The sequence below is a fragment of the Diorhabda carinulata genome, chromosome 8 (genome assembly GCF_026250575.1).
Source record: "Diorhabda carinulata isolate Delta chromosome 8, icDioCari1.1, whole genome shotgun sequence".
Lineage (NCBI taxonomy): Eukaryota > Metazoa > Arthropoda > Insecta > Coleoptera > Chrysomelidae > Diorhabda > Diorhabda carinulata.
In genome coordinates this window covers 5,538,642-5,565,644 of record NC_079467.1, presented here as the reverse complement: position 1 = coordinate 5,565,644, position 27,003 = coordinate 5,538,642, and the positions used below count along the sequence as shown (strand labels likewise).

Here is a 27,003-nt window from a genome sequence, read left to right as displayed (position 1 = left end):
GGTTCACCAACCCAGCGAAGGAAGTTTTGTCAAACTAAGTCAATGAGGAAGGTGTTGATTGCCGTCTTTTGTGTCCCATGTTAAGGCAATTGAAAACAGCCGTACTGAGTTCTGGAATTCTACTTTTGCACGATAACGCTCCTGACGCGCTCTAAGAACAGGAGAGCTTGTGCGTGAATTCAAATGGGATGCATTTCAAAATCCTTCGCATACTTGGATCTGTATTTTTCTGAATTGTCTTAAAGAACGATGAGGTACTGAAAGATCTCGTGACACATTGGTTGGTCGTCGACACATGAAATTCTTGATACGCCGAGTGCTTGATTAATGTAAATTGGAGATTACTCAATGAATTGCCGGTATTGTAATCCACTTCATTTGATTAGAAAAAAAAGGTTTGGGTGTTGATTGTTTTTGTTAATTCAGTTGTTGAATTTTTCTTAAATTATTCCTATTGCTCTATTTAATTCTATGATTTTAGGAATTTCAACGAAGATACCTGGAAATGGTTCATCCAATCCCCACATTACTTTGGTACCGCCTGCATTTATTTATAATCGGACGCAAAAGTCAATTACGGAACTACTCTACAATGGAACTGGATATTACCTTGAAGATGAAGATGAAACAGGTAATTTTCGTTATATCATATAATGTTATATTTGCGATTTGGAATCAATGTGTCGAAAGCAAAATAAAACTTGATTGAAATACCAGTAGTTGTTATTATATATCTAATTAATAAAAAAATGATTAATATGATTCATTTTAGTTCGGAAAAATTTTATTTCTGGTTTTGGTTCATAGTACTTTGCTGCTAGGGTTCCCCTCATTAACAACCAACCAAATCATTTACTCGTAACACCTGCATTTTCGAAGAAAAATTTAAAAGCTTGCCGATGAAATGTTTCTTAAAGCACTATTTTTAATGTACGAAAATTCTAACCTAACCAAATAAAATTTCATTGTCAAAATATTTTATTACTCAATATATTCTCCTCTTAATGGGATACATTTATTACCTGCAACGTCTCTAGACCTTTCAAAAAAAATGTTGCTTTCAAGTTCAACGGATAGTTCCTTGGTTCCCATTTTAAAACTTACAAGTCTAAATTTGCGAGAACGAAATTAATTCGTATTCGAACTTCACAAGCAGATGTCTTGATTCAACAAGTTCAAATCACCACACGTTTTTGCGTCTAGCAGGGCTAACTGGGACTAAGCTACAATTGTAAACACCGAAGAAATAATCATGCACAGTTAAAGAATAATAAATAAATCGGACCTACAAGTTTTAACTTGTCGCACTGTGTTCGTATTAAGTAAACAAGTATTATTTTGAAATTTAATGAAAGGAAATATGGGGTGGGCGGCAACTCGGTGTTACGTATTATCATTATTGTATTTAAAAATCATCACAATTTTTTGATCTCTTTAGAATTCCATCTTTTTCAATCATATCATTCGTCATTAACATAACATATGCCAGACATCTATTTCAGTTTCATCAACATGTGCTATGTTTGAGAAGATTGAATATCAGTACAGAAATTTTAATGAATCTTGTATAATCAAATTAAAAATTTATCAGAATATTTTGTTAAATTGAAAAAGTCTGTACTAGAAAAGTGCTTAGATATAAGTCCTTAAATCAAATTTTCGCTGACAGAAAAAAGACTAAATTTGTTACTAATCTTTAGAATAGAGTAGTAAGATGAAATTCAGAGTGTTTCTTACATTTAGTCTAATTCAATTCATAATTAATAATGAGATATAACATTGTCTGTCGTATTCGCAAAAAATGAGCTCATTTAACAATATATGTGGTGTGGAAAAATGACTCCAACTCTTATCCAATAATTCATCAATCTCTGATGTAAAGAATGGAAAGAAAAGGATTACCGAAAAATATTTTCAGATTACATATCTACGTACATGATCATTATTCACTAATGAGTATGTTAGGTTATATTTGAAGTGAAATATATTTGTTTCGGAATTTAGATCTACTTGTTTGTTCACATTCGACTAATTGTGGTGTGAAATCTGGAGTATGATTTAATGCTGACATTAGTGGTTAATTTTGAAAAGATACGCAATCCTCTTTAACACAATAGTAAATAAATAAACGCGGATCTCGCAATTGAGATTAAACAGATGGGGCACAGCGAAAATGTGGAAATAGTCCCAGTTATTATGTCAGAAACCGGCGTCGTGCGCAAGTATATTATGTGATCCGAGCCTAATCCTTTTGATACTTTGTATCCGGGATAGGTAAATAATACCGACTCTAAGCTAAGTAGTGCATAAGTATTTCGCATAATAATAATAATAATGCTTTTGTGAGCGTTCGTTGGTATCCATAGGCCAAAATTTCAAAAAAACTAGTTTTGGAATGAAGGAAATTTCAAATTGTGGGAATATTTATTTTTGCAAACCTTCTATCTCCAGAGGTTTCATTAGACCACGATTGTTGTTTCACTTCCTCAGTGTTAATCGCATCTCTGACTCAATAAACTAATTACAAGACCAATATAAAGAGCTCACAGCAGCTCTACAATTAATAAGAAGTTCTATAAGGCTGGCAACTAAGTATTTACGCTTTTAACTGATAGAGAGCCTTGTTCTATTTTTGGAATAACTTGTACTTGTGCTGTACTTTGCCATTTGTCACGTGAAACTGGTCATGAAGTGGAGAAACGAAGACTTTCAGCTTATTTTATTTTATCATTCCCGTAAAGGAAAGAAAGCTGGTGCGGCTCACAAAGAAATATGTGAAGTTTATGGTGCCGATTGCTTAACAGCAACAGCATTGAGTCCTTAACCCGCAACACTATTCGAAATTACATACTAGAAAGGACAATAGTTTCAACAATAACATCATCACCAGTGTTTTTGTAATATTTAACACTTTTTAAGTTTTCTCCAATCCGTAGTTTCTTGTAACACAAATCTTTAATCTTGTAACTAAACGTTATCAAGTCAGTCATACTCGTATAGTAAATCATAACATTAATTATCATCAGTTCTCTAAATATGTGAGATGTAAACCTTTGGAATACTGCCAGATTAATGCTTAGTCCAAAGAGCACTTCTAAAAACTTATACCATCCGCTAGTTACAAAGGAGATGTATTTTCTGCTATTTTCTTCCAATTTAACGTGGAAAAATCTATTGCGTAAGCCCATTGTACTGAAGTATTTTGCATTTTGTAGCTTTTCAAGAATATCCTCAATTAGCGGTAGCGGGAACCATATTATTAAGTTTGTGATAATTACAACACAATTTTTCTTGGACCCTAGCATGATTGAAATGACTAAATCAGATGGCTATGCCTTTTTATCCACTCTTGAACGCATTTATTAATTTGCTGCTTGAGATTTGGTCATTGTAGTGTTACCTTCTGGTCTCTCATTTGAGTCTGCAATATGTGATATATTCAGAACGTCAAATTCCCTAGCTTCCTCAATTCTTATGTGCTTTTTTTTGTATTATCATAATTCCAGTATCTGATACATTTACAAACACATCACTAGACTCTTGTATAACATAGAACTTCAAAGTAAAAGTTTCATCATTAACCTCATTATTCTTATTAAATCATCTTATTGTATTTACACCACTTATTTCGATGCCTTTAGCAGAATAGTATATTTATTCAACTTATTATCTTTTATAATTATGATAATTCCAAGCTATAACAGATATAACTATTATACTTAAAGTCTTTTTGTCTATTATCAATTAATTAACAATTTAAGTTGCTTACCAAAGTCCTGACTCTATTATTTATTTAAATATTGATAATTATTTCCCGTTGTAGCTATATCTCCGAAATTATGGCATTTAAGTACAGAAAATATTACATGAAAAATAGTCAGTATTCCTTGAGGACATTTAAAAACAAAGTTCAATGTTTTTCCGGAGAAAGGAAAGATCTTACAACAATATAGATACTACCATAATACCAGCCGTACCATTGCGCACAAAAATTTATTTAACCATATGCTTACCTAGAACTAAGAAAAATTTGTATTGGAACAATGATATAAGTGAATCAATTGATGGCTACTCCCAAGGAAAAAATCGTTAATGATTCTTTTATAGACTTCTGTAGCCTAATTTCTCATTGTAGATTAAGCTATTGACATATATTTGTAGCAATTTCACAAATTTATATTCTAGGATAAATATTCTTTCCATATAAATTATTTCAATCAACTTTTTATTGACTGTTTTCTTTCTTTCCTTCAAATAAAATGTTTCACTGATAATACAATCTTAGGCCACTTCTTTCGAAAGTTTAGATATATGTTATTGACAATTTCGATTTACATCTAATTTTAACAGCTTTTGCAAATTTGAGGCTGCCAATTCAGCAAAAAAAAAGAATTTGGCCAACCTATTTAAGCTGGCTTTTGAGATGATTTATATACGGTAACGAACTAGCTGTGTCATAACGTTGAATAATGAATGATCAAATGAACATTAGCTTCCACTTCCATTTTATTACGAAGTGAAGAGCTCAAATGGAAGGTCACTTGTATATTAGAATGCGTGTACTAAGCGCCAAAATATTTTTCGATTATCATCAGAATATTGCTTCTTATTTTTTTTAATAACAGCACGATATGAGAAAGACATGTGGAAACCAATCAAAACAACAAAAGATTTAGTTTAGAATGAAAAACTATTGTTTTTATTCAAATCATAATCTTGCGAATTTTGAGAAATTTCCAATTGCCTCGAGGTGCTGAAGGCGTAAATAACGACAAGATGGTGAAATTTGTAATACATCAAGTTGATATAAGCAACGTTGTAATACGAAGTTTCTAACTATCTTTTCTTCCGTCAACAAAAGTATAATAAAGAGATTCTTTCAGAAAGTTGAATACATTGCAATTGTTGTTTATGTAATAAATGAAGTTAGAACCAATACCTTCTCTAATGTTTCATGAATAATTTTATACTTTAGTAAAGTAGTTTTACGATTCACGTTTCAAATCACAATCGTTCAGTTATCAATAATTCATCATTCATTCATACATAACATAACAAAAAAAGTGTTTGTTTGATACGAGGACTGTTATAAATACACCGTTCAGAACACCCCTAGACCAACACTCACAATCACACTGTCGGACGCTCGTTTCGTGTTTCGTTTCAGTATCTGAAGACGATAACTTGGTTATCGAAACACGCGTCAGATGGTGTAATTGTAAGTGTTGGTGTGGTGATGTGATGTGATGTGAATATGTCAAACCTGATATTGCCATCAGAACGATTAACTTTTTTAATAGTGTTGTCATGTGAGTGCTAATTGAGTTGTTCACAGATATTTAAAACATCATCTCGAGCCATCTTGTTCTGCTATTTTTTCCAATTCAATTAAGGTCGCACTTCGCTATAGAATGAATTTCATGAAGGTCGTCCAAAATCAGCTGTTAACTGATATTGCAAGATCGTCATGTGGGACATACTATGAGATTCGGGAATACTTGGGCATTAGTTACACTTGCACACATTCAATATTGCATGAGCGTCAAAAAAAATATGTTCATGTTAGATACCGCACATTTTGACAATAGATCTGATGTGTATGGTATTATTGGTATTATAACAACTTTGTAAATTCTAGTCTTAGTTTCTGTTCTAATATGTTTGTTTCTCCATATTGGATTATTGAGGCATCCTGCTGCTCTATTGGCTTTATGTATTTGTTTTTTTGCCTAAGTATTTAGTTTTCACAATCCGTTCAATGCTGGTACCGTCAATTTATATCTTACATCTAATCGGTTCTTTGCTAATGACCAGTGTTTTTGTTTTTTGGGATGAAATGGCCATGTTTAACTTCTTTGCTTCTATTTTCAACTTGTGGACCAATCTTTGTAGGTCATCTTCACTTTCTGCTATGAGGATAGCATCATCTGCATAGCAGAGAATTTTTATTTCTCTATTTCCCATCTTATAACCTTTCCTCCTTTTCACTGCATTTATTATTTCATCCATTATGAGATTAAAAAATAGGGGTCTTAAGGAATCTCCCTGCCTTATACCCGTGCCTATGTTTATTTCCTCTGTGAGTTGTCCGTATATTCTAGCCGGTATTTTGTTGTTTTCGATTGTTTTGATGATGTCTAACGGTATTTGTCTATTGGTGAACCATGTATTTTAATCTAACTCTGTTAAAGGCTTTTGTCAAGTCAATTAAGCAAATGAACGCCGGTCGATTATATTCTAGAGCTTTCTCTGTGATTTGTCTAGTTACAAACGCTGCGTCTGTACATAATCTTCCACTTCTAAAACCTTGTTGTTCGTCCTCAAAAGATATTGTTTGATTTATTAGTTGGATTAAAATTTTGGTTGTCATTTTTAGAGTGGCGTTTAAGAGATTGATTCCTCTATGGTTTTCGGGTTTTTATCTGTCACCTGTTTTAACATTGGAATTAGTATACTTGTTTTCCATTCTTCGGGTACTTTTTTGTGTTTCAATATTTTGTTAATGAACTGTGCCAACTGCTCAGTCACTGCTTTCTCACAATTTTTCAAAAGTTCATTTGTTATTCCATCACTGCCTGTGGCCTTTCGGTTTTTTAGTTTTCTCTGAGCTTCCTCCACTACCTTTATATTTATTCTGGTCTCTTCGTCAGTTATGATTTCTGGTGTTTCCGGTTCTTCTGTTGTGAGTTGGTTTCGTGAGTACAATCTTTTTAGGTAGTCTATCTAGGTTTTTATTCCTATATGTTTTACTTCTACTATTTCTTCCATTTCTTGCCTCTATCCTTTTATAAAACTCCACATTTCCTTTTGTAATCCTTAGAACTCATGTTCTAGATCTTTTGAGAAGCGTTCCCAATGGTTATTTTTAGTCATTCTGACGAGCTTATGCGTCTCCTTGGTAATCTAGTTCTCATATGAGAGTGGTGTTTTTTTTGTCATATATTCATTCATATGTCATTTTTCCCTTATTTCCTTACAGAACCAAGGCGTTTTCTTCTTTTTGAGCTCTTTATTTTTACCCACTGTTCTCTCGCCGAGGAATTCCTTTGTGGTTTTTAGAATGTTAGTATATAATCGATCATGGATCTATGTCCTCTTGGAAAGGTCCCCATTTTCGTTCCTGACATCTTCGTTGAATCGTTGTTTTATCCCTGGGATGATTTCATTTCCAATTCGAGCATTGAAGTCACCCAAAACAATCATGCACTCGTTTGATGGCATATCATTTATTGTTCTCTGTAGGTGTTCGGAAAATGTCTGTCCGATAGTTTTTTCTCTATTATTTTCCGCCGCATATATTCCTATGATATTGACTAGCACTTCACCTAATCTCATTCTAATTGCAACAATTTTCTCTGGTACGTATTTGCACTCTTCAATCTGGGTAGTTAATCTTTTCTGAACTAATATGGCGACCCCTTCCTTGGCTCTTGTTTCCTTTGGTACGCCACTGTATATCATTATGTAGCTATCTAACATAGTTTGACCCTTGACTTTTTTCCTCGTTTCTAGAAGAGCGCATATTTCCACCTTTGCATCTGTGAGCTCCTTAGCAAGTTCCTGTTCTCTTCTATTTAAGGATTTGATAAGTTGCTATTCTTAATATATTTTTTCTTTTCCATTGGTGGGTTGTCTGGCTCCTTGCATTGTTCATCATTGCTAAATCCGTCCTGTTTTTCTGAGGCACAATCTTGGTTCTATGAGCGGTAATGTATTTAAAGTCCTCTGATAAGGTGCTAACCTGGTCCATATAACCAATCCACCCAACAACCCTGCAGGCAGAGTTGACACCATTCTATTGGAGAAAAATAGATGTTTGAATGGTACACCAACATTTGTTTGCCAGAAGTTCTAGAAAAATCAGGGAAACCAATCGCGTTCATATCACATTTTTGGAGATTGATCGGAATGCTTTGACAATTGGTTGAAACGCATGCCAACGTTTATTGATCCCAATGGAGAATATTTTGAAAAACAATAAAGCCGTATCCAATTATAAATATTTGCTTTTATTTGTTTATCTCAAAACTTAATTAGCAACTCTCGTAGGAGTTAGTACGTACGTACGATAAGTTAGTGAATTATAGCATGTCCCATGACATCTATTAAATGGCGACTTCCATTGTGTATACAGTGATTTAGGTGATTTCGGATGGGTATGCTGGCAATGTCATCTCACCAATATTGTTCTTCAGGTAAGCAATGATACGGGGTCGATCGTCATAAGCCAGGGATTTCAAATAACCCCATAAATAAGAATGGCATGGAGCCAAATCTGGAGAACGTGCCATCTCTGAGAGAGATGAGGCGGTCGCAACAAATCAATTGGGCCTCGTGCTGTGTGTACTATGGCTCCATCTTGCTGAAACCACATGTCCCTAACGCTCATTTGTTCGAGGCTTGGAAGAAAATTTTCCTCGATCATGTTACTGTAACGAGCTGCACTCACGGTAACTACACACGTTCGTTTTCTTCAAAAAAATAGGGACCAATTATTCCTATTGCCGATATCGCACACCAGACAGTTCGCAATCAAGTGACTTTTGGTGAATTTCACGCGGATTTCCACCACTCCAAAAACGCATATTTTGTTTGTTGACAAAGCCCGACATATTCAAGTGACTGAAAAAAATGACCGCATCTTGAAGAAGGTTGTCAAGCACCACTTCACATGCGTTTTGACGGTAAACAAAATCGCGTTCAGTCAATTCTTACACAACAGCCAATTTATAGAGATGAAAATGGAGGTCTTCATGGAGAATTCCTCGACCAATGGTGTCAGAAATTCCCAGAGCAGCTGCATGTTTGCGATCTACCGCCGAGGAGAATGCAAAATTGTTCTGGTGGTCCTTTAATGTCCAAGTCTGGATTTAGCGACACTTCCGCACTACCGAAATGAGGTAGTGTACGACAGAATTGAATTACGGCCAAGAACAAGTAAGTGAGGAGCAATTTCAAAACGAGTGCGGAAGGCACGTTGTGTGGAAAAAATTGAGCGATTCTTAGAAAATAACTTTCAACGGCGAATGCCCCTTGCTCTCTCGACCAGAGCATGATGGTAACTGACTAGAAAGGGGACAAACTTGGGGACTTCTACCTCCAGATGCGCTCCCTCCCAGTGGTTTGCAACCACTAACTAGTTTCTACGTTATGACGTCTCATCAGAGTGATATAACAACTCTCGTTCAGGCTTGAGACCCGAACTGAGGGCAACGTCAAAGAGGCAAAAAACTATATGAACCAAATAGCGACGCTGAAAAATTGAAGAATACTGGGGTCGAAGAAGCTTCAGACCAGAAAAACGTAGAATCCCTACAAAAAGGTCTTCTAGTTGTCTATTTTAATGTTCATCTAATGATTTCATTAGACCAACTATGTCACAAAGAATGGTGTAACTGTTTTTCTGATATTTGGGAATCGATTTCAATCTCCAGTTCAGTACAGTTGAGCTTGGTATAGATCTAAAACTTACTTCGAACGTCAACAGACTTGTTTTTATTTCGATGAACTGAGCAATAACTGGAACATTCATACTGTTCGGGGCAGTAGTCACTTATTTGGAAATATACGAATATAGCACCAGCAGCGTAAATTTATTTGAATTGAGGCTCTCCAGTGAAGATTGTAGTAGTTGTGTCATCCAACTGGAGGTTGTTCCAACCACTCTTCTCGCGTCTAATGATCTTTTCATATCCTTATAAGAGTATTGTCGAATGTGCCTTTCTAAAAATGCACACATTAAGTTTTCTATATTCATCAATGCATTCTTGTCAATTGTACCGGTGCAGCCTCCGTAGATTTCTCTGTTTGGTATGAATATTGACAAGGATGGAGTGGTTTCCTCTTTAGGGTATCTGTTCTAATGTAGCTATTGACAACTACTCCTATCCATTTGAGTAAAAACGATGTGAGACTGATTGGTATGAAGGAGATTACTTAAAGATTACTTTGGCTTTTCTCCAATGAGGTGTATATCCCAACACTACATTTCTTCGGCCGACGCGGATCAAATGAGCTAAGATTCCTTCGTTTCCTTTCGAAGAAGAGCTGGGAAGATTCTTTCCACTCCTGGTTTAAAAGTGTTCATAGTCCGTTTTATTCGTTTTCTCCTGTACACGTTCTTAATTAAAGCTGCAGTTTCTTCTACAAGGAATAGGTTGACCTCACACAATCACAATCAAGCGTGTAACCATCCTAAGAAATCCATCATCTAGTTGGATATACATTTTATTCACCTTATAAGGTTTCAACGGAAGAAACCAGGTGTTATCTGTTTACATTTTACGACAACTTGTGTTAATGTCCTGTAATTTGACCTCATAAGACACTTTGACAGATCTTTGTAGTAAACCAATACTCCTTCTCTCTCCTTCTGGCACTCTCTCTGTTTAATATATATCTATGGATATTTCACGCATGCCGTAATGTCCCTTTCTTAGGAATGGAATCGATTAATGTTTGCTTAGTAGATGTCACATGTGGGATTTGACATTTGAATGATAAACATAACCTAAAACGTCAAATTACCGATCGGTAATCCTATAATGATTAACTTCAGGAGGCAATTCCACAGGTGTATCTACTATTGGTTCAGGTGCAATCGATACTCTTCCTGAAAATATATTTTTAAACTTTTATATATATTGGATAGAATCACTAAAAATTAATTATATTTCTTTTTTCTTGAGATTATTTCGAGTATTAGTATTAATTTTTGTTTAGTAGATGGCACCACGTGTTTCATAATTAAAAGTTGATATAATTTTATGGATATTTCATATTTCCTCAAGTCAGGTTACACTTTACGGCGTGGAAATTTTTTTTCAGTGTATTATCGCTTCCTTTTGGTTCTAACTTACTTATTGATCTGCTGTTTATCGATACTCTGTCTCCAAATTCTCCAGAAATTTCTCCAGCTTCCTCATCTAATACAACTGCTAGATTGACAGTACCGCCAAGAATTTCCGCTACAATTATGGCTTCTGTAACGGTTTTAGCTATGCTGGATCTTTGTGTTTTTCCCATATTTTGCATCACGCTTAGTTTTAAGAAAACATCTTCTAAATTATCGACTCCGAATTGATTTATCAATCGTTCCGGAGATTCTTCCGCTAAGAAATAACCACCTCGCATAAGACCAATCTGAAAAGAAATTTAGATGGAAAGTTAGGTTAGATTATTTAAGATTTATCATGTGCCAGAGAATTAGCTAGCAAAGTTTGAAGTAATTCCCGTTTTGTTTCGTTATGTCGAATCCTGCAAACGTATTCATGCATATTTCTCTTGATGTTGAAGAAATCCCGAACCATTAGTCAAACGATCAAAGAACTCTTCAAATTAGTATTTCCATTGCCGTTAAGTTCGTTGTTAAGCGTAATGGTCCGATCTGTACGTAACTTTAAAGAAACAGATCAAACAAGCGGACTAGACTAACAGTGTTTCTCAATTTACGAACTCAATAAATTATCTTAGCAAAAAGACTATCCTTTACGTGAAAACTTTCATAGAACTTCTCCAATAAAATTCAATTTGGAAAAGTAAGACGGAAAATAAAGTTTCAACGGCAATGGAGAAGTTTTATTCGGATACTGTTTGCAGAATTACAGTCAGGAAATTCTTTCTAGTCAAACTATTTAAAAGAAAACGAGGACTTTATATTCTGATTTATGTTATTAGGTACTATTAATAACAGAGAAATTATTTGAACTGAGAACAATATTGGAAACCAATACAAATTCTGATATATTCGCAGAAAAATTAATGATATATTTTTCTAAAGTTATAGCAAGATTTGTAACTAGAGATTGTTATGAACCAAACAATTTGGAGAATTTTGAAAAGTTTTGATGTGTAAGGATGTAAAGTATTTGCAAGACAAATAAAAACAAATGATAGAATTTATTCGATCAATGGTACAATTCTGTCAACAAGAAAAGTAAATATATTATTTTGACTAACTTTGTGTGATTGTAGTTCTCCTTTACAAAATTTGTCATAAATACGACGATTCAAATGTTCTGAATCTATTCCCGTTGGCCGATTTTTTTCACCACGTCTAGATTTTTCGATATGATTTTTTTAAAATTTCAAAAATTTTGGTTTTTTTTTAATTTTTTTTGCGCGTCAATGTTAGAAATAGTGTATATACGTATAAAATAAGGTCTAGCGAGTTGTAAGAGAAAGAAGAGAAGTGCCGAAGATGATTTTTATGGTAGTAAATACGCGCAAGCGCAGTATTCGCTGTGACAACAGTGAAAACTTTATAATTGTTCAAAATTTATATCCATTGATTTCGAGTTTTTTATATGTAGTTTTATATTTTGTTATGAGCAGAGCTAATAAATATAAAATAGATGTTTGAAAATTATTTTGAAATGGATTTTACGTAATTTTAGGTTATAAAATGACAGATCTGTTAAAACGGCTTATAAATTATATTTTGGATTTTCTATCGATGAGCGAGATAAGAGTTGGTTGCCAAAAGTATCTTGCAACAGCTGCTCCAGAACTTTGAAAGATGGGCTTGAAGGAAGCCACAAATCAATGCCGTTTACTATGCAAATGATTTGGAGTGAGCCTCAGACGTCTCATCTGCAAAGAGACCAATTCCTCGTGGGGAAGGCTCTTCCCCTCCAGCTCTACCAATTGATGAGAGATGGAAAATAAAAATCTGGTCTTCAATCTCAATCGAGTTTTCTTTCTACCGGTACATCTTCATCTCGATACACTTTGTCTGGATCTTCCAGTCCATCTGAAGAACCTCATCTACTTAAACAAGGTCACTCAAATTATCTTGTTAGAGACTTGAGATTTTCAAAATTTAAGGCGCAATTACTTGGATCAAGATTAAAACATTGGATAGAAGAACCAGAGTTTCATATTTTAATACGAGTCAAGAAGATTTTATGAGTTACTTTTCCAAAGAAAATGATTTGGTACATTGTAATGATGCTGCAAGGCTTCTTCAAGAACTGAGTTTTTCAGAAGATTCTAGTGAATGGAGACTTTTTATTGATGCTTCAAAAATAGACTTAAAATCCGTTCTACACCATAATAAATAATAAATACCCACCTGTGCTCGTTGCACATGCTACGAACATGAAGGAAAATTATACAACCTAGAGGTATTATTTTAAAAAATTGAATATTCTCAATACTGAATATTTGTACTGATTCAAAAGTCGTCGCTATACTTACAAAGTTCTGGAGTTTTCTTTGTGAGTCTCCTGAGTTCAAAAATGTATCTCAGAAATCTTTGGTACCCAATGAGAAAATTTTTCTGCCACCACTTCACATAAAGTTGGAGCACATGAAGAACTTTGCGAAAGCTATGAATAAAGTTGGTGCAGGTTTTCAATATCTAAAAACAAAATTTTCTCGAATCGGTGATGCAAAATTGAAGAAAGGAATTTTTCTAGGTTCGCAGATACATGAGTTAATGAAAGAGAAGTTTTTGATCCGAAGTTGAGGAAAGTAGAAAAAAAGCTTGAGTGGATTTTGTGAAAGTTTTCCATAATTTTCCAAGCTGAGAACGACGGACAAATCATTCGGGAGATTGTTTCTGCTTATAAAGCTTTAAGATGCAATATGTCACTCAAGATTCATGTTTTGGACTCGTATTTAAATTTTTTTCCTGAAAATCTTGGAGCAGTATCAAATGAACATGGTAGAAGGTTTTCATCAGGATATAATGCAGATTAAAAAACGTTACAGTGGGGGAATGATCAGCAGCAATGCTCACTGATTTTTGTTGGTCAATTCGTCGAGAAACTACAATAGAAACGATAAAAAAGAAAAAGAAACCAGAAAATAATAAGATAACTGACCGATATTTATTCATTTTGTGACTACAATTTAGGATTTTTCACTGAAAACTTAGAATGTAATATAATAATCCATACTTTAATAATGTTTGTTAATTAAATAAATATTATATTGGAAATCTACGTAAGGTGCTTAATTATATATCAGATTCCGTGTTTAGAGAACAAAATATGATGAATTCATGCATGATAACAAGAAGGAGAAAAAAAAATTTGCAGACTAGTTTCACGAAAAATTGATCTCGAGGTTTATAAGGGGGGATTGCCACTTAAAATTTTACATATTGAAAGTTCATAAGGATTTACTGATGATAGCCTTCTGATATTTGAATCAAAAGATAGGATTGAAAAGATACCTACAAGTTTCTGAAGAAAGAATTACTTACAAAATTGGTTACACAAAAGGAAAACAACTGAATTTCTTTCTTCCTTGAACAGAATAATTCATATTGTTGTGTGTAAGTTGTGATTTAAATCATCACCCGTGTTTAAATTCAATTGAAAGCGGCTGTAGTGGAAAATAATTCATAAGACTGTGAAAAATGCAGATGTTAGAGCCATAAAGAAAACTAAAATACCTGATTATTTATAGAAGGGTGTCTATAATTTGAAAGAAAGGATTCTAATGTTTGGATTCGGAGCAGTGAACTGAAAATCTTGTAATGGACATGAGATCATTATATATTTATTAATTCCTCTAATGTTATAATTTTGCCCTGGGATTACATGGTTTTTCGAGTATAATATATACTAGCATCCTATCAAAGCAAATTAATCCCTAGTGATCTTGCTTGGGCAGATATAAACAGAATAACATGAGAAATAAATAAAACCTTTAAACTTGTAGATTAACCTACCTGGTTTTTTTTTATCTTAATCGTAAGTCATTTTTACGTCATATAACCATAAAAATCATATGAACATGCCACAACCCAGCGACGTCATTATTTAACGCCCTCTTGATATATTTCATAGATGTATTATTCATGATAGTTTTGCAAATAAAAGTACCTACTGTATATAGGTAACAAATATATCTTCAAAAATATAAAAAATTCCATTTTGATCATTCAAAATCACCTTAAAAAATAAATTATCTTTGATTAATATGTGTTAACTTAATGTATTAATACGATATTCGAGACAACAGATGATAAGTCAGTAAGTTTCTGTCTTCTTAGCTAATGTAAATTGACGAATCAATCTAGTTATTCTAATTATTAGTAAACGCTATTCCTATGAAATAATTATTATTGAAATGGTTAGATTCACTATAGATTCACTATAAAGACAATTAACGAGAATACGGATAATCAATCTGACATAATTCAGATAAATTTGTTTATTTATTTACCAGAGTAACAGTACATTACGTTACAAGGTAATACAAATCACAAAGTAATCCGACAGAGGAAAACGAGTTTCTTGTTTGTCAGTCTGGAGACGCGAGACAAGTATGGCAAGACTCTGTTAGCCATACTTGTTTACCTTGAAAACTAATATGAACAGTTATGTTCAATGTAAGAGTATGTAACGTTTTTCAATAAAATAATATTTATTCTAATAAACGTACTTTATTTCTATATTGACTTTGTCATTTCACTTCGCCATATGCATCAGTGCACCATCACCAAATGAACTGAAGCGTCAACATAGGAACAAAGCAATATAGAGCAGCAAAATCTAAACTACGCATTACCGGGAGACGACACAAGATATAAGAAGCTCAACTTGCTTGCTAATTTCGCCAAGACAAGTTTAGTTCAGCTATTTAGCAATCGTGTAACAAAAATGTGTCATTACTGTCAATGGCAATTGTCAAGGTGAATTAACTAACATTTTTTACATTTTCCCAAACGCTTTCCTAATGTGTGCTCTAAATAGAAAAAATTTGTAAAATTCAATGCTCAACATTAAGTTATTGCTTGTGAGAAAATCATTTTCTGGAAAGTGATTTAACAAATATCAATAGAAAACATTTGAAGTATGAAGCTACACCGTCTATTCCTATCACTCATCTTCCTTCATTGTCTACTTCCATTTATGAAGATCACAGTTATGTCAAAGTTCATGACTGTATGGTGAACTAGTAGTTTTGACAAACAATGATCGTTTTTTTATTGTAGCTGAAACTAATGAGAACAATTTGTTACCTAGAGCATTGGTAATGTATCAAGTTCATCAAAATAAAATAACAATATTATAAACAATTTGAAGAATAATAGAGATCAGTTTGAGTGTTTACAAAAAAGGTCAAATAACGTACCAAGAGAACTTTTCCTGTTTTTCTGTACACAAGAATTATCAACAACCTTTTATTTCAACTTTGATAAATTGTTATGATTTTGTCAATTTGTTACTCCAACGCTTTGGTATTTTATAAATCTCTGGTCTCAATATTGCTAATTTTCGACATGTATAAATCGTCTTGATCTTAGGTCTCTCCTGCTTTAAAATTGGTCGAAACGTAAAATTTTTCATCTGTCTCTCAAAAATTATTGGAAAAAACTAATTTTGAAACAGACAATTTACAGACATAAACTATATAAAAGGTATAAGAAATTGTTTCTAGATGTTCTCGATTTTATGTCTCTTCTGTTTCAAAATTATACTTGATTTAATAATTTTTAAAAGATAGAAATAAATTGATGCTTCGACTAATTTCAAGTCTTTATCAAAATATGATACTCACACTGACAATTTGTACCAAACGCGACGCTCTTTGACGTTGTTTTCAGTTCTGATGAGACGTAATAACGGCAAAACTAGTCAGTAGTTACACCCTCTCCTTGCACTTGCGAGCCATTGGGGATGCTAATATCAACAAAAAGGATTTACATCACACTCTTCAGAGGAGTTGTAATTCAATATTCGTCGAGTCATTAGCAATAAAAGAAGTTTTCTCCTTTGGGAACGACGGAATACATTTTCGAAATTATTTCAGAGGTGAATAGTAGAAATCCTTTATTTTGATACATTTAACACACATCATTTACCATCGAAATCTATATTATTGGCGACTACGCTAGTTTTCTACCTGTCTTATGGTTCGCAGCTGGAACTGAGGATGGTGCCACTTAGCGTTCGCTAGGAAATGTTTAACTACATGTATCAAATGCGACGCTCTGACGTTGTCTACAGTTCGGGTTTCAAGCCCGAACGAGGGGTGTTTTAAACTGCTCTGATGAGTCGTAATAACGTAACTAGTCAGTAGTTACACCCTCTTCTTGCAATTGCAAGCCATTGGAGACATAAGAGAAGTAAAAGTAGTTGTTTTCTCCTTTCAAGCACGGCGAAATACATTTTCGAAATATTGAATTTCAAAATTATTTCAGAGGTGAATAGTAGAAATCCTTTATTTTGCTCTCTTAGGTCTCTTCTGTTTTAAAATTAGTTTCTTTTGATCATTTTTGAGAGATTGATACAAAAATTGACTTAACTTTAGTCTTGGTGAAAATATTTATATTTTGATAAAGATTGATCAGATTAATCTCGAGTTGGTATGATCACATTTGCAACTTTAATGAAGAACTGAAGCTTGTGAACGCTTTTGCCTCAGATTGATTTTGTGTTAGCTTAGTGTCGAATTTTATGGTTTAGATAGATGTGTTAAGGAAAGCTAACGTGTATAAATGTATTGATTGTATTGGTATCGAATTTTAACCTTTCAGTATTCTTTTGTCTTAAGACTGTCTAGAAAATTGGTTCAATTTAATTCTCAGAAATAGTATGTAGTTATATCTGAAGAGTATAGGAATATTCTAATATAGAGGAAAGTCTTCTAATATAGGGTGTTTTTTTTTTAAATACCATAATGAAAAAACAGAGGTAGTTTTAAGCATTATTTACATATATTATGCTTTTTTAGATACATTATAAAGAATGTGATAAGAAGAAAAATGCAGAATTAAGTGCAGTACCCCATATTAGGGGCATATTTTATCCTAATGTGGGGTACACCATATTCGCAATATCGGGTAACCAATTTTTAAAATTAGAAAATAAGTAGGTATATAAATAAGACATGCAGATGTCACAAATATACCGATTTCTTCCACAACTGGCACATTCAACATGAGACCATTTCAAGCAGCTCTGACACATTACCCATTATTCGCCTCTGACATCGTAACACGGATTTTCGCAATAAATACAAACAGTATCTTCTCCAAAGTTTCTTACCTGGTCGTTTGAATCTTGATATTCCGGCGTTTGTTTGCTATTTCTTTAGCAAATGACTTTTTCGTTTTATTCTAAGAAGGTTTAATTTTTTCTGCTGATTTGGTTTTGAACCATCTTTCTTTTGACGCCCGAAATTGAAGGTAAATTTCTTTTTTCTATGGTGACCTCTAGTTCCTCTTTGTGTGGAGTGCTAGTTATAAAACCACATTTCCCATTTCTTGAACTCTTTTTTCTCAGGGCTAAACTGTCTCTCAGGGGATTGCTGTCTTGGAGATATAACTTACTTGTCTTCCAGGTTTTTTTCTATTGGATCGTTGTTATCTAATCGTTCTTCCTCTACTATGTCTTCTTCTACTTTCTCCTCATCCCTCTAATTTTTCATTAATCAATTCTTTGAATGCGTTTCTATCAGGAGGAAACCTTCCAGAGTTTTTAAATTATATAGGATTTTTCTCCCCCCCTCGATAGCCGGATACAACACGTCCTGTGTGAAGCCTAAGCTGGTTTGCGATCTCTTGAGCGTAGAAGGTTTTGAATGGTAACATATATGCTACGTCGAAAGGCTGCATCCCATGTATCCAATGGGGAGGAAGGCATATCATGTTAACATGGTTTTCTCGCTCCATTGTTATTACTTTCAAGTAGTTTTTATTACCATTACACTACCATTTATTATTACTTTTGAATAAAATGTTTTAAATTCCATTCTAAACATTTTTTGTGTTGTTTTCAGATAATTATAATAGAAAGTATCCTTCATTACACGTCTAGAAATGGATTTTTTCTAATCATACGTGTACGAAAAAATCCTTATGCCCAGACTCCTCATGGAATATATTATTTAGGAGTTGACGATTTCTTGCCTTAGAAAATCTTTGAAAGCTACAATTCTGGAAACCATTACCAGCAAGATTATTGATAAGTCCGATTTTGTTTGCAATTTATCATATATTACTTTTGCTTTTAGCATTTTTCCCTTTGAGCCACATAATCATCACCAAATTTAAAGAAAAATGATAAAGACTACTAATTTACCAATGTATCCCAAAACACAAAGCTATCAATTGTACAATTTTTGAAGTAGACTGATAAGGGAAAAACTTTTAATTCGAAAGTTGAGTTAGGGTGTAGCTGAATGAAAAACAAATAAAGAAATTAAAGTACTCATAGGTTCTTTATTAGGTTTTTATTCGAAATATATTATTTTATTTTCAGGTTTAACTGATCTTCATACGTTGTTGTTAGCATGTTTCGCCACAACCGTGTTTTTGGCAGTTACTGTATCTACTGCGTTTGGAATTAGGTAAGTGAAAAATATTTGTTCCCGATCAAGAAATTGATGCATTAGGCGTTAAACTATTTCAATATTTTTGTGACCAATGAATTCTTCGTAACAATGTGATGTGAGATACTTCAAATAACACCTCAAATATCTAAATAAATAAATACTGTTGTGTATATTTTGCCATAACCAGTTAATTACAGTAGTTGGTTATTTAGTAAAAGCATAATCGTCAGGGTTGAAATGTTGTTTCAAATACAAAAGACTTTGAAAAGGTATAATTGTCCCTACAAGCCGCTGCAGTCTTTCGGAAACGGAAAAGTTTATTGTGAACTTACTACAGTTTTCAATATAAATTGGTGCTTGCAGAGAGTTGTTGACCATTTTTTGTTCCTCAGTTATGGAAATTCGACAACCACTTACCTTACTTAATCTATAAAATTCAACCTCACTCATTTCGACCTAACCTAAAAAAATTATTGTCATTCATAATCGAGACAATAAATATTTAGCTCAATCCATATCAACCTAGCCTATTAAAATTCAATGTCATTTATCAAATAACCAATCAATATTCAAGTTCATTCACAACAACCTAGCATAATCTAATCTATAAAAAGTTATGTCATTCATAATCTGATAAGAAATTTAAAACTATTTCTATAATAACTATAAATAATAATCTTAATATTTGTGACAAACGTCAATCTTAATTTTGGATTTTAAATCTTTACATTTAAGTTTCTTGAAATAAACAACGAAATTTAAAATGCTGCAATTATCAATTAATTAATCTAATTAATTTGTATTATTGTTATAGATTTATATATATACTTTTATATTGTACAGTCTCAGACGATGAAAACAAAAGTATTCGAAATCTCGGAAATATATTGGGGCTAGAGCACTTTGGTGTTTAATTTTGCCACAATCCCACTACGAAAACGCCCATAATACGGCTGGCAAAGATTTCGTTCTCATCCACCTTATCATTATAAGTATGTATCAATTCTACTCAGATATTTTTCTTTTCTACTTTTAATTAATTTTCCTGTTATTTTCAAAATTTCATCCTTATTATCTGATATTTCAGTTAAAGTAGAAGAACCAGAACTATTTTTGTTGATAATATAGAATTATCAATAAATAAATATTCTTATAATGTAAAAAGCGAGTTAATTTATTCAACTGATGTATTTAGAACATTCATTTGTATATTGTGCAATTTTTTGGTGATGTTACTTATTTTTAAATCCATGGAGAAAACATCTGAGTATTCTGCAGAATACTGATGGATATCCTTGCAATAATTCCATTCTTCTAATACGTCCTAGTCCTTATTATCTTTATAACGCGAAATATTCGTTTTATCCAAGTTTTTGAATATATAAGTTCCAATGTACATATATTTATAGAAATCCTTTTTTTATTGAAACAAATAAAAAAATGCTTGGTCTCAATGAAGTTTTATTATTATTTTCGATTAATACAATAAAATAAAACAGAGTTTTCCTGAAATACTGGCTATTTATAAGGTTTCAATTTGATATTGTCAGACACACATAGTTATGATACTGTTAAACAATTTAAAACTTTCTGATAAACTATATTTTTTGTTTTGTTTTGTTGTGCGTAAATAAACAAAGATGACGGTTTTCCGACCCTAGATTACGCGACGTATAATTGTCATTGCGCGAAACAGGGAAAGTAAATTTCCAACGACTGGCCTTGCAATTTATTTATGGTCATCGCAAAGGCCAGACATACCGGAAATTGTGAACGTAAATCGTACGGTAAATCTGTTGGAAAAATCGGTATACGCGGTTGTTCCATTGCACAGACGAGGTTGATTAATGTTACGCAGCATGATGACAACTGATCCTACTTTTACCTGCAAATTATGTGGTGATAATCCAGGCAATTCTTGTCGACTGATTTGAAGCAAACTCACTATCCCAAAAGAAAATTCTGAATGGTCGCATTGAGATCCTCGACATCTTTATTTTTCACCGCAAATTTAGCTCGTTCAACCAGCTAATTATGGTTATTAAACTGTTGAGCTATATCTGGGAAAACACGCTGAATAAGCTCCTCTTTTGAATCTGTGATGAATCCGTCGAGGTGTACACTGCGACTTTATTATTTCCAATATCTAACTGCTTCGCAAGCACATTTGCAGTTTTAATTTGAAATGTCACTATCACAAAGGATCTAACGGTAATCGTCACTCCCAAAGATAGAAGGATGCACTCTTTGTCTGAGGTATCAATCGACATAGAGGATGGATCGACATATTAGTTGGTTGTCAAATGTCAAATATTACGGTTGCGTTCAGATATTTTATTTGTGACAAAACATAAAGGAAAAACAAAATTTTTCTTCTTCTTCCTGCTGTGTATAGGCATCATTGCCTGTTTTTCTTCACGTCATTGCCTCTGCTCAGTCACCTGGGAGGTTGTCACTCCATCTTTTCCTAGGTCTTCCAAGGCTTCTTTGTCCTGCTGGTGATTTGTCCCTTGATATTTTCACAAACACACCTTTTAAACCTTCTCTGGACTTCCACAAATAATTTAACAAATCGGTTCAGCCGTTCTCGAGTTTTAGCGAGACTAACGAGCAACAATTCAATTTTATATATAGATATTGTTTTGCAGCTCCTTTCAGAAAAGTCAAGATATGGCATGGCTCTAGCTGTCAAAGATATACATTTTTTTATTTAGTTTACCTCCAGGTGTTTTGCTCCGGAGCTCTGTGATCTTCCAGAATTCGAGAGAATGGGTACCCTCTCCTTTACCATCTTCAGGTGTCCACTAAGGCAGCAATTCTCCAACAAGGCTTCTGTTGATATTCTTGAATTATTATTCTTACTTAAGTGATTCATTCAATAGACCTTCTCTGGTTTTCCCTATATACTTCGCTTCCTATTATTTTTTCCAGTTTCCTACAAATGATTCATCCGACACTCCTTTACCATGTTTGGCTCTTAGCAGGATAACTCAATTTTTTTCCCAACTCATTCGGGCATTCCACGAATCTTATTAAATTGGAGGTGAGAGTGCTAAAGTTTGCTTGGGATGATAATCTCCTGTTTGGGATAGTTGTTTTCTAGATTGAACTAGATTTATATATGTTTGAACTTCTTCATTTTAATAACTCATCTTTTCAAAAGGCACATATCAAATTTGTTCATTGCATGGTTATAAATGATCTTGCAAATCATCATACCCCAGTTTCCTAAAATTTGTTATCCTCCGATTTAGTCCAATCAACAATCTTCAATAGTGTAATTGCTGATATGAATTTCATTGTATTGAATATTATTTTTTCACAAAATGTATGTTCTTCGCTCATGTAATTAGAAAGCTTATTCGATTCATATATGAAGGGTCACCCGAACATATCCCTTTCAATTTATTTGTGTCACTAGATTACATAGCACTAATCTTGACAACAAAGGATCTCTGGTGTGGCATTTGATACTGTAATGTTTTTCTCAACATTCCTCGAAGTAAAAGGAACATTAAAATTCAACGACGAATCGTCGACAACAACATTCCAAATTACTTTGAGAGCAGCAGTCTGAATAGAAAAGTGAGAAATTTCTTACAAGAATAACAGTGATATATGCAAATTTTATGGAAAAAAGCTCATGTACTTATTACAAAAGGGCATGCTAAGACTAGCGAAATTTTTGATTTAAAAAAATACACTCGTCAGCGTATTCTTTTAGTTGATAGAAATAAAAGTAAATGATTGACTTGAATAGTGTAGTAGGCTTCGTATAGACTTAATAATTGATGGATGAATGTGCTAACAAATGAAAAAATTCATTACCATGTATTCAAAACCTAACCAAACACGATAATAAAGTCTAGTATTCAGTTAATTAGTCTGGTTTTTATTAATTGAATCATAAGTATGTAGTATTATGAATATTTTTATTTAAATTTTCTATAATTAGAAAGAAAATGAATTTTCTTTTGGTGTTCATTTATAGCAGGAGTAATCAAACTTTTGGGATACGTTGTCTACTCCACATTTAAAAAATCGAAGGCGGTCTACCAATGGCAGAACTAAATTAACCTAACCTACAGATTTACCCTTGTTACGGGTGCATTTTTTGTTTGAATTTTTCATATGGACTTTTTTTTATCATAGTAAATGATTCTAATAGTAATCCAACAAAAAATTAACCAAAAGTGCATTTCCGGAAGTGTCCTTCAGGAAGAACAACCCGTAAGCGAGGAATTCCACCTGCTTTGCGGGTTAGTATCAATAAACACCGATTAGGTCAGTTTATGCTAAACCCCCTACACCTATATCTAATGTTTATTTATTGTAAAAGAAAACACCAGAATTGTTGACAATTTTTATTAGAATAGCAAATAACAATATATAAAATTATTGATTCAAATTATTATTTTGTTAGACATTATTGGTTCTCAAGGAAATATGCATTCTTTAAATGTATTGTATTAAAATATTTTACTTCAATAAATATGATGAATAAAAAATAAATAAAAAGCAAAAATTACCCGGTGACTCCCAAGAATCTATATCGAACGCTGACATTTACAAAATATCCTTCGTTGTTAATCGAAATTTGCAACAAAAATTCAACAATTTAGTGAATAGTGTTTAAATATATCAAATCATGGAATAAATATCCATTGTATTATAAATTATACTTACTTATAAATAATTTTTGAAAAAAACTTTGAAAATTCATAAAAAATCACCCGGTTTGACGATTCGAAATAGAATGCTCCAACGATACTTAATGCAAATGTCACTATCTGAAGTTGTGAAAGTGAATCCCCTTCACTTATGAACCATTCGAATCTAATGGGAAAAGTTACAGAGGGATGTCCTTTCGTAAGGTCACCCGTAAGCGGGTAGCGTCGCTGCTGTCCTTCTGTAAGGACACCCGCAGCGAAAGTGTTAAACGTGATCGATGTTTGATTTTTATGATGTTCATTGCTGAAAGTAGATTCGCAAAGATACGTCAACGAATCTTCTTCAAAATTCTCCAAACACAACATCTAAGTATTCAGCCTAAGTCTTCGAAATCTCGGTTTGGTTTATGGATGTACTCATTCTCTATGTTCTTGAAGTTTCTCAATTCATGTTTTCTCAATTGAGACGCATACTTTTTCATCGTTTCTTTAAAAGTATGAATCGCGCTAATCATGTTTGTTAAGCATTAATTATTTCCTTGTAGATTTAGGTTCAAGTAGTTGAGTTTTACAGTGATATCGTAGAGAAAAGCTAGTTTCATGAGCCATTTCTCATCTTCCAATTCAGTAATGTACTCTGATTCAGTTTCTTCCAAAAGCGCCAGAAATTGACGTTCTTGAAGACATTGTGAATTGAATTCATGATTTGCATTATATCATTAGACTTTAGTATTTCTGAACACAAGGCGCTAGAACAAATTCGATTCCGGCCATTGCTGGAGCTCCCTCTGTTGTAAAAGAGACCAATTTATACAGGGTAATTCATATAAAGGTGATCTCGTCTCTAAAATAGATAGAAAACTGAAAATTATTTGTTCAGTAAAAAATTTTCGTAACACCATCCGTATTCAAGATTAAGGGCGTTAAAGAAAAAAAATATACATTTTTCACGATTTTGCCACGACTGCTGACAACATTAATTAAATTAAATTAAATTAATTAATGTTTGGGCAAGATATGTACCTGGATTTTTTAAACAATCACTAATTCGAGATATCAGAAGATTTAACGCTGAAAGAGCGAAGATCTCTATTTCCCCATGGAGGAGGCTCACCGCACTTTGATCAAAGTAATTAGTTGAGTAACCATTTTCCAAATCGATTGATTGATAGACATGCAGAAGCTTAGATTCATTGGCCTCCTCCGTCATATGTTTTTAATATTCCGAAAACGGTACCTTTTTGTACCTTTTTGGTGTAAAATTAAATGATGCTTAAGTTGACTTGAAATTTTGTTCAGTAAATTTAATATTGAAAAAGTTATGTTCAATACTACTTGACACGAACCGTGTAACCCCAAATATTTTTCAGTTTTCTATCTATCCTAGTGACGGGATCACTTTTTTTAAAAAACCTTGTATATTGGAAATCTTCTCTTATCAATAGTTTTTTATTGAATTGTAAATATCGTGGCCTCTAGTTTCTCCTTTTAATGGAATTATAGTTAACAATTCTTCTTTTGAAGTCATATCTTTAGAAACTATTCTCATAAAAACGCAGAACTGTGCAATGTCACTTATATCTGTGGATTTATCAAATTGATGTGGTAGGAACAAATTTCTAAATCGTCATTCAATAAATCCTCCAAATTACTATTCATAGCTTCATCACAGTATTACGCGACAAAGAAATAATATTTATTAACGAAATTATTTCAGGTTTGTTTTCAAAATCGTGAAAAACATTTATCCGACTTCACAGAAAGCTTCTTTCGTGAACTTTCCATCTTCGAATGGTTTATTAATACTTCTGTAGTAGCTTTATTTTAAGAATCCGATTGTTGCTACTCTACCACACCCTTGAGCATTTTGATAAATTCAAGATGACGCCCAAAAATCCTAGAAAGTTATACAAGATAGCGTCAAAATTTAGAGTTAAAAAGTTTACCATTTACTCCAATACCCTTACCTAAATATCTCAATCCTACTTAACGCATCCTGTAAAAAAATATACTATCTAGTCCAATACCCCTATCTAAATATCCCCATCCCACATATCCCAATGTGTAATTGTGCAAATAACTACTAATATCAAAGCCCAGTACCACGGAATTGGCAAAAAACAATAATAAAAAAATTGGAAGAGGGTTTTACTTTTAAATATTTGGGTAAATTAGATAGTAATTCAAAAGATGTATTTAAAGAGTGTACCGATTTTGCAACCCGCTATAACGTCAAATCCGTAGACAATGTGACGGCTGCAAAACTGTCTGTTGGACATGCCCAACTAAAAGCACCCTTATTTGCTTCTCTACCGCCGACGACCGAATCTTTTTGCGAAAATGTGAAAAGGGCGCATCTTCAGATGTACTTCTGGATGTCTGCCCAAAACCTTGTTCTTCCTAAAATTAACGTTACGCGATATGGATTGGAAAAAGATGACGAAAACTAAATTTTAAACCCAATTTCTGTCCCGAAAAATACTAAATTGGCACCAGATTTTATTCTAGAGCTTGCAAAATGCTTTTGCAAATCCAATGATCCCTGCAGCTCGAACAGATGTTGTTGTCTATCAAATGGGTTGTCATGTAGCCTGATGTGCAAATGCATGATGGATAAAACGGACGAAAATAAATGTAAAAATCCACTAAAAAAATTTATGGAAACTGCGCAAAATGAATCAGAAAGCGAAGAATCGGACGACGAATAAATTTATGTTTATCTGCAATATTTTTTTTGTTTGCTTGTTATTTTTTTGTTCAAAAATGTATTATATCTTTAAGTAATGTATTGAGTTTTAGTTAATATATTTATTTTTTGCTTGTTTTTTATTTTATTCAGTAGTTCCAGCTTCTCTCCTCAAGCAGTTCCCCTAAAAAAGTTTCTGTTTTAGTACCTATTTTGATCTGAAATTCGAGATTCTTATTCATAAAAACATATAAATAAATCGTTGTACGACTCGTTATTATTGAAAAATATAAAAACCAGCCCCCCCTAAAATACTCCCCACTCAAACAAAACGCCGCCAAAAATATTTTTAGC

General features: G+C 33.1%; 1 protein-coding gene across 1 annotated transcript in view; it reads left to right on the top strand.

Moving 5' to 3' along the window:
* LOC130897133 (uncharacterized) overlaps positions 1–27,003 on the top strand; it is a 131,296-nt gene that overhangs the window by 14,908 nt on the left and 89,385 nt on the right. The window contains exons 3-4 of the mRNA XM_057805761.1: positions 482–631; positions 19,221–19,308. Of these exons, the coding sequence (XP_057661744.1) occupies positions 482–631; positions 19,221–19,308 (238 nt within the window). The remainder of the gene's footprint in view (positions 1–481; positions 632–19,220; positions 19,309–27,003) is intronic.